At 36.9% G+C, this 9,741-nt stretch overlaps 1 protein-coding gene across 1 annotated transcript; it reads right to left on the bottom strand.

Annotated features, from left to right (window-relative positions):
* Positions 1–4,851: 4,851 nt before the first annotated feature.
* LOC306845855 (claudin-11-like) lies at positions 4,852–7,439 on the bottom strand. The gene is made up of 3 exons (XM_079378843.1): positions 6,730–7,439; positions 6,203–6,367; positions 4,852–5,824 (listed from the first exon to the last, which is right to left on the bottom strand). Exons 1-3 carry the CDS (start codon positions 6,953–6,955, stop codon positions 5,568–5,570), a joined length of 648 nt encoding a protein of 215 aa, XP_079234969.1. The 5' UTR covers positions 6,956–7,439; the 3' UTR covers positions 4,852–5,567.
* Positions 7,440–9,741: the final 2,302 nt, after the last annotated feature.

Below are 9,741 nucleotides of genomic sequence, written 5' to 3'. Positions count from 1 at the left end.
AGTTTCACTTGAAAGTCCCCCAACGCAAATTACAGTAACTAGCATGGAATTTATTATCTGGTGAGTAGTTTATTACTGCCCTGTTAGTTATCACACTCCCACAGCCGTTCCCAATATGAGCATTTTTCAGCTGTCAGGAGGATGTCCGTTCACAGGTCACTTCCTGTAGCCTATTAGTCCCAATATTATGTGGGGTTGATATGAAACCAGGAAATATGTGAAGCCCTAAAACACGATTAAAAGCGATTTGCACACTTTTGTTATTCAATAAGCAGCTGTTTTAATATCGCATGCAAAAAAGTTAGTTCTGAGAAGCAAAGATAGATGATAGCCATAAAATGCGACTGGAATTGACATGTTATGAATAACCCCACTGAATCAAAAGCCTTGTTCTCTTCCGCTCTAACATCTAGCCCAAGTGAGGTTTGGACTGTAGGTTGTCACAAATAGTAATTCGACTTTGCTTGCAATAGTGCCTTCATCTGTCAGTGTATGCTTTAAATATGGCCATCAAAATGTCCATGCTTGTTTGTTTGTCATTTCTGTTGATGCCGACATATCCATGGGTTTGTTTTCCTGGTGAAGGTGCCTGTCAGCCGTCCTGTGTCACCACCGACCATCCATCCATCTTATGTGCTAGTGATTCCGCTTCATCCTTGCAAGCAGGCAGCTCAGTGTAAATACTAACGGTGTGACCACAGTACGATTTGTGTCTCTCGGCTGGTCAGTGTGTCCGCTGAAAAAAAAAAAAAAGGAGAAGAGGTGTAGGAAAACAGAGGCAGTGAAATTAGCATGTGGTGGGAAGTGTGTTGTGAATTTTTTGTCTGGCTGTGCTCTTCTGCTCTTCCCCCATAATTCACGTGGCGTTCAATTGATCTGTCCAGTCTAACTCTATCTGTGCTACAGCTCTGCCAGCCGAAAGAGGCAAAAAAACAAAACAACAAAAAACAACCAAGCCAGGCCTCAAATCCATACATTTGAAAGGCCACATGTGTTCAAAATGCACTGAGCACATCATGCCATATTGCTTTAAATGTGTCTCCCTAAAATATGTTGAAATGATAAAAAACTAAAAATTGAGTTGCCATAAATGATTTGCAGGCTGTGTCCATTGAGTCCCATTAGCTCTAGAGCTTCATTTTGGGGCCTGGGTTGGTTTTGTTCCTTGCATCTGGTCTATGATGTGATTATTTGTCTTTGCCGTGGCATTTTGCTGAATGTGTAGCATGTTCAGAACAAACGGGCCCAGAGTAAAGCTATGTTTGTGAGTATTTGCATGTGTGGTGACCGTTGAAAGACTTGATGTAACGCTCAAATGTAGCATTCTGAGAGACGAGGGTAGCAGCCTGCCCACCGTACACCCCCTCGAACCCTCCTATTCCCGAGTGGCCTCTGTTTACAAAGCAAGCCAAAGTCTGCAACCTTTGTTTGCTGTATCCGACAAAAGACACCATTTTACTTCCGTAGAGTAGAACACCATATAACAGTGTGGAGACACGAGGTATCGAAGAGAAGTATTTTTTTACAGGCATTTCATACCTTCAGGTTCTCCGTTGGGGTAGCGTAGCCACCACTGGTGGTGTTTTGTGGGTTCAGAAGAACTTCTAAAGAAAAGTGGTGAAAGCATATATTTTTAATGACCTCTTTCTAAAAACGTAACTGGAAACGTTTGGATTTTGATTTCGTAGTTGTGATTTAAATAAATGTTAGCACATAAGTATAGACTTAAACAGGGCAAGGTTTTAAAGGGGTAGTTCACCACAAAATTAATATTCTGTCAGCATTTACTCACTCTCATGTTGTTCCAAATCTGTAAGATATTTAGGAAAATGTTTTTTGTCTATACAACGGAAATCAGTGATGTTGTTTTGGATCCCATTGACTTTCATTGTGGACAAAAACAGTTCTTTAAGAGTTCACCGGAAGTCAGGTTTGTGAGTATATAATGACAGAATTTTCATTTGTCGATTAAAATCTACATACAGAAATATTTGATTAAAAATCTGGCTGTAAAAAAAACTAAAATGTTTCCACTATTGCTTTTAAAGTCAGCTACTATTTGTTATTTGTCTCTGAGAAAAGGTACAGTGTTTGTACTTTGTGAACTATCTTTCCTGCTATCGTAGTTTGTTCGGTATTTGTTCAGGAAATGTAGAGATTGGCTTCCCTTCTCTTCCCTGATCTTTGTTTCTGCTGTATATTTTGGTATGAAGTGGATGTATTCTAGTTTCAATGATTTTTTTAAAGAATCTATTTATTGTTTCTTCTACTTGTGGTTTTGCTCTCCCGTTGCACTGTGTAATGAGATGTTAATATTGCTTCCATGCAACAATGAAAGTCATTTATTGCAGATCAGATAAGCATGACTCTTGGTTTTCCTTTTGCTTTAAGGCGGTCTCACACAACCCGAAATCAGAGGTAATAAATATCTTCACATGGGTGGCTTGTGTAAGCGGTACAGGCTGCTCTGTTTCCTGTGGGGTGGAGCGCCGAGCCTAGAATAACAGCGATCCGAGGGTTGTACCTGAGCACAAAACAAACATGGTCATACTGGGAGGGGCGCCGCTGGCTATGCAGAGGAATGAGATGAACAAATCAAGACGTACTGTTCCATTATCATTGCCGCAATGGTGGTCGATGTAGTACAATATGGTTTGGAGATCTCAAAGCATGTTGTTATGTTCAACTCATACAGTTCAGACTTGTCTGTCTGTATGGCACAGACATCGACACAACCTGAAGCACACTCCTTTAGTGGGAGGGTCTTCATAAATGTTATTCCTATGAGGCACTCATAGGACATCATTTGTGTCATCTGTCATCAGCCTGAATCAGATTTAAATGTGATGTCCTTATATTGTACATCATTGTCACTGTTTTGGGGGGAAGCCTCCCCTTTTTCTGATGCAAAATATCCTGGTGCTAATCCTGGATGCGAGGATGACGGTAAATGCTTTGATGGTGTGTGGTAGATAGTTAGATTTTCCTTATATGCTTAAAAACATGTAAATATTATGCACTTTTATGCTTATGCAAACATATTTGTTGCTTTAATACTAGCACATCCTAATCCTTATGCAAAATGTGATATTAACTCACTGCTCAAAGTATCAGTCATTTCCTGTAAGAAGCCTTTTGCTGTTTTCAGAACATTCTGGAAACGGCATATTTTTCCTGGTCAGTTCAAGGTTAGTCTCATGCTGTGAGATTTTAATCAGTTTTTTTTTTTTTTACTGGAGTATTAGGTACCAATACACAATTTTGTAATTTTAAGCTACTATCAGTTTTCCAAGGAAAACACAGTCACGATAAAATTAGTGAGTCACGGTTGCTGTATTTTCACATTAGAATGTGATTATTCTCTTGCAAGAAATTGACCCCTACAGTACTTTGATTAGTGAATGAAGTTGTCATATGTTTGTACAAATGCTGATATATCCTTTCTAAAATTATGCAAAGAACATTAAAGGGTCATGAAACCCACCATTAATCAGAAGTGGAAAGAGACATCTGACAAAGACTTCAGTTAACAAAAATGTCCCATCCTGTTGATTCTGACTCAATATTGATTTAAAATCTGATGCCATGAATAGTTGGGTTCCCCCTAACAAATGGGTTCGCACGTGGGAATAGTCTTTATTATCGTATCTTGTATGCTATCAGTTCACTACTGTAGCCTGCTATAATGTACAACAGGTGTTTATTAAATTAAATATATTTTAAATTAAATATTTGATTGTTACATTTTATTATTTGTATGTTCTTAAATTATTAAAGATGATAGATGTATTAACCTAATCTAGCAGGCTAGTGGTATGCTAAGCTAGTATGCTGAGCAGTTAAAGAATGAGGAATATTTGACACTCTACAGCTTTGTGAAATTATTAGAAAAATATGTAAAGGTAATTAGTCACATTTACATAATTAAGACAACATATAGCATGAGCCAAGTGTGTAGGTTTTCTAATCTGGCACTGAATAGAGTTCACTTTAAAAGGCCTTTCAGCCAATGCAATCATTAGGCGGACACATTTATGCTAGGGGACTCATTTGTTCATGACACCAAATACTAAAATAGACCAAAAATTCCTAAATGATCTACTTTACTCTTCAAATAAAGTACTGTGTATATTATCTGCAACACACAGTATTTATTAACCTCTTAAAAATGTGTTTGTGTTTCATGACCCTTTAAAAAAAAAAGTGCTAAACAACTTCTCTCCAATGAAGGCTGTATTAACAATAACTTTTCATCTTCCTGATTCCTTCTAGTTCAGATCAATCTCTGCTTCGTCTGTCTCTCCTTCTGCTGTTAGGTTGTTATTTGCAGCCAAATCTGGAAAAGAAAAATACTGTAGATTCCAATACAATTTTTCATTGAATTTTCTTCACCCCAAACTACCTCTAACCAAAGACTTAACATATAAGATCTACGAAAAAGCAATATTTGACATCTAAAAATCACCCTACACAGATAAATTCATAGTGGTTAAATTTGCTGTTTTCTTTTTGGCACAATGTATAAAACCATTCTCCTGTTGCTTATATCCTCAGCCATTTCGTGACTGTATGCCTACTGAAACTCCAGGTATCACAGGAAGCATTCAGTGCAAGGACCCTAACCAGAGAACAAAGACGGAGACTCATCGCAACCGGAGCATAAATCTTCCTTTATGGCCAAATGTGACCGTTAACCTTTAATCAGCGCTGTGCGCCAGTCATTGACTTGCCCATTGGTCGTAATGGGTGAGTTTCTCATTGGAGTAAGAGAAATCGATATGCGTACATGTCTTGGATGCCTGAATTGTATGTGCATCTCGAGTGCTTTTAGTGAGAATAAATGAGAGGTTTAATGATGATGCACTACACTGGCTTGGGCATCTGACAGCAGACGCTGCATTCTCAACAGTATACAGTCCTGCGGAGAGCAACTCAGTTCAGTTTCCCAGCACAGAGGGTTTTATTTATAAAAATGACATGTTACCTATAATCAAAAACCACAATTTCACAGGCATTTTCACTTGGACAACATTGTTTATTACAACAAACTTAATAAAAACTGCATACAAGTATTACAATAAATAATATTGCTAAATAATTACTGCTTTGGTCCAATTTTGGTGTAGTTTTCTTTGGACAGCTATTCTGAAATGATCTGAAATTAATCAAAATGAAAATATAGCTGTACAAACAGACTGAAATAAACTGAAAGATTTAGAATAAAAACAACATTGGCAATACTGTTAGTATTCATATAAAAATGCAAAAACTAATTTCTCACTACAAAAATAGGACTTAGAAAGGCACATTGTATTGAGCAGAATCAGTAGAAAACCCTTTAAATGCTGAATCCTTCATTGCAGGTCCTTCACCAGTAACTGTCCTTTCTTTTATAGCATTTGGGTGACTAACCCTGCTGCCGTGTCAAAAGGTCAGAGTTCAGCTGTACGATAACTATCCAAAGAATCACCACTATAGATAGAGACTGTTGAAACAAGAAACAGTGGAGAAAGAGACAGAGAGCAAAAACAGGAGTAGAAATCAGATCTAAGCAGCAATCCCGAAGCTCACACGTGAGCAATTTTGGCGTGGTTAGTGGAGGCAGGGCCGGAATGAGCGGGGCCCTGTTTGGAGTAGTAGAATCGATTGTTGTCAGTGTATGTAGCAGGGGTGTCCACTGAACAGCAGGTGATCATACAGCCTCCCAGCAAACAAAGTGCAGTGCCCACCCAGCCCGAATACAGGGAGAAGCCGAAGGACATCAAGCCCCTCTCGTGATGGGCCCCGATGGGAAACCACACGGTGGAGACGACGCCGCAAAAAGCTGAATATGAAAAAGCACACTTAACATTAAATTATAGCCTTTTTTGTTATATGTTGTATTATGACATTAATTTAAGTGAGAAAAAGACACATTAGAATGCTTCAACAACTATCCTGGCTCTTTTTGTGGATTACAGATTTATTCAGCCAAAGGAAATCTGGCTATATATATGAGAATATTTAAAGATAAGAGTTTAAGATAAGAGTCCACAGAGTCTCATAATTACAGAAATTATTTTCTTTGTCACAGTAGGCCAATATTTGTATGTTGAGCAAACATCTCTACAGATTACTAAATGCCATACTAACAGTATGTTGTTGCACTTTTTTCTGAGCGTAATATGAGCTAAATTTTTTACCAATACAAATACAAGCTTACCAGTCAGCAGTATTATGGTTCCTCCAAGCACTGATCGTTTGTTTTTGGCGCTTTCTGGTTCACTTCCGAGGTTAATACAGGACATGGACATGAGAACGAGCGAGACAGCAGGCAATCCCAGAATTGATGCCGTGACCATTAACGCTCGAGATGTCTGGATGTACGCTTAAAAAAAAACAAAAAAAACATTTTATTCTCGATTTCATAATATAATACTAAAACAATTCAATTAAATACATTTTAGATTAATTAACTATATTTAGATATGTGAGTTATTTATACACATACAAATAGTGTATGTAAAGATGCTATAGTTTTTATAGTCATTATTTAAAAACATTTTGAAAGATCAAATTTTACTTATTTCATGTTTGATATTTTATTTAATGAACTATTTAAACCATTCGTTATGCTCATGTGTTAAATACTGAAACTGCATTATTTTGTAATGGTTTTCATCTTTACTACAAATAAAAAACAAACAAAAAAGTGTTTATTACATTATTAATGTATTATTTCACACGTACCTGGTAGCTCGAGAATCTGCGTGAGTGTGATGCAGTGATACAGCGCAGTAGAGATCACACAGTCTGCCCACAAACCTTTGGCCTCCAGTTCATCCATCTTCTTACAGGTGTTCATGTTATATTTACAAGTGACTACCCATTCATTAGTGGCAGTGGCGATGATAAGCCCGATCCAACCAACAAAACTCATCACAAAACCCGTGAACTGTATGCAAGTATTTGCCATGGTGTGCAGTGTGCGCAAAAATGTGTCCAATAGTTGGGAGAAAAAGTACTCTTCGGAGTAGTTATTAATCAGAAAATCTAAAACCAGACAGGTTACTTGGCAGAATTTATAGGTGGTAATATCCAGGTATGTTCATCCATTGCGTAAAAATCATGATGAGTTGTAGATCCTTATGGTGCGCAGTATTCCAAGCTGATAGAACATGAGAGAACCGTTAGCAGAGCTTTTATAGTGGAACTACAGAGACAAAAGAACGGTCAGCCAATCACATGAGTACTCAAGGTTACTCGTCTCTTATTCTTCACTCTTCTCCTTTTCTCCTTTCATATGCATAGTATGTAATGTAATACTAAATGACAAGTATAGAATATGTAAAACGAATGTGTGAATGTGTGACGAATTACTCTTTACAAATTACTCCCCAATATACCAAGTACCGCAAAGAGTTATATTTCCTCAAGTTGCTTTGAAAACAGTGCAGCACCTCTGACTTCATCATGTCATTGTTGGATTTGTGATATATTCTGCCCTCTGGCGGCTGATTTCTTGAGGCAGATGTGTGGATCAGATATTTATTTGAAAACAAATCAAAAATGTTTTAGCAGACCTTCTCTAGCCAAAGTGACCATAATAAAGTGCAAAAATCGCTTTAACTAATTCTTGAGAATATGCAATCGGTTATAATATATTTTTAATTGCTTATGTTTTTAAAAAATAGAAAAGGAAATACATTGATAATAAATACGTTAAAATGTATATTAAAAATCATAACACATACCCCCCCCCCCATTTTTTAAAAATTTCCATAAAAAAGATGCTCTTTTCCCTGTTTTTCTGTTACTATATTTCTGATCAAATTTACAGTAGGCCTATGTATCTAAAATATACAGTAGCTACTTGAAAAGGTGGATACACTGATATAGTTTGCACTGAGTCCACATTTGTATATAAAATAAATATTGAATTATCTAAATTTAAAAGATTTAAAAAAATCAGTTTGAACTTGTGATTTATGTTAGTGACTTAAAGGAATAGTTCACCCAAAAAGAAAAATTTTACCATGGCCGAGAGAGCTCAACGCGCTGCAAATAGAAAAGACACATGCAAATTAAGAAAACAACTTCATCAACTTGACAACGCATGCACTGTAAATACTCACAGCACAACCAAATAAAGAAACGCACTGCAAATGCAAAAAACACCTGTAAATTAAGAAAACAACTTCATCAACTTGACAAAGCACGCACTGCAAATACTCACAGCACAACCAAATAAAGAAACGCACTGCAAATAGAAAAAAACACCTGCAAATTAAGAAAACAACTCCATCAACTTGACAACACATGCGCTACAAATGCTCACAACACGAACAAACAAAGAAACGCACTGCAAATGCAAAAAACACCTGCAAATTAAGAAAACAACTTTGTCAATTTGACAACGCACGCGCTGCAAATACTCACAGCACAACCAAATAAAGAAACAGCACTGCAAATAGAAAAAAAACATCTGCAAATTAAGAAAACAACTCCATCAACTTGACAACACATGCGCTACAAATGCTCACAGCACGAACAAATAAAGAAACACACTGCAAATAGAAAAAACACCTGCAAATTAAGAAAACAACTTCGTCAACTTGACAACGCATGCGCTGCAAATACTCACAGCACAACCAAAGAAACGTACTGCAAATAGAAAAAACACCTGCAAATTAAGAAAACAACTTCATCAACTTGACAACACATGTGCTAGAATTGCTCACAACACCAAAAAATAAAGAAACGCACTGCAAATAGAAAAAACACCTGCAAATTAAGAAAACACCATCAGTTTGACAACACACGCACTGCAAATACTCACAGCACAACCACACAAAGAAACGCACTGCAAATAAAATTCTTTATTTGGTTGTGTTGTGAGCATTTGCAGCACCTGCTGTCAAACTGATGAAGATGTTTTCTTGATTTGCTGGTTCTTTTTCTATTTGCATGTGTTTTCTGAAGTTGCAGCGCGTTACTATATATTAAATTTACCATACGAGATGTAGATGAGTTTTTTTCTTCAAATAGATTTGGAGAAATTTAGCATTACATCACTTGCTCATCAATAGATCTTCTGCAGTGAATGGGTGCCATCAGAATGAGAGTCCAAACAGCTGATAAAAACATCTCAACACATGGATGTTGACAGTGTTGAAAGCTGCAGAGAAATCCAAAAGAATAGAGTTATGATGCTATGTTGTTTTGGTTGCAGCAAACAGAGTAGTTTCCCCTTTGTAGAACCACCCTAGATTTAATTAGTTTTTCTGAGGCCTAAGGGCTTTTGTTAAAGAAAAGAGACACGATGCAGGTCTTTGAAGTGTCTGTTTGATCTGTATCTGCTTCTAAATATATTGTACACTAGGGTTGCTCGACAAATTGTTTTTTGAATCTTTCATATTTGACATTTGATGATGTGCAGTGCATTCTCTTGGGGTTTCTTCTTTGTTAAGAATGTGGTAATCAATTACAAAGTCCACATAACAATCATCCAACATCAAATAATATATTTTACCATCAGGTACTCTATGTCTGCTCTGCTTAAAGTGAGAAATTATGTGTCCTTCGTTCATCCACTAGGTGGACTCGTTTGACTTCAAACACCAAGGATGCCTTTAATACTTGGAGACAGCTATCCTTCAGTATTTCTATTTATCTTGTTGACATTTGCCAGGTTGACTAGTTATTATTGAATGAAAAGTGTGACAAAAGGCTGTTAGTAATAGTAATAGAAGTACAGTACAT

Source organism: Barbus barbus, assembly GCF_936440315.1.
Source record: "Barbus barbus genome assembly, chromosome: 26".
NCBI lineage: Eukaryota > Metazoa > Chordata > Actinopteri > Cypriniformes > Cyprinidae > Barbus > Barbus barbus.
The sequence above is the reverse complement of the archived record's forward strand: the minus strand, read 5'-3'. Positions and strand labels throughout refer to the sequence as shown.

What these genes read in the sequence shown, in the direction of transcription:
- LOC306845855 (XM_079378843.1), bottom strand. Translation starts at nt 6,955, where the DNA reads ATGGCAAATACTTGCATACAGTTCACGGGTTTTGTGATGAGTTTTGTT. An exon ending in GCAGATTCTCGAGCTACCAG is followed by an intron (nt 6,368 to 6,729) that starts GTACGTGTGAAA and finishes TTTTTTTTTAAG; the next exon opens with CGTACATCCAGACATCTCGA. An exon ending in AACCATAATACTGCTGACTG is followed by an intron (nt 5,825 to 6,202) that starts GTAAGCTTGTAT and finishes TTTCATATTCAG; the next exon opens with CTTTTTGCGGCGTCGTCTCC.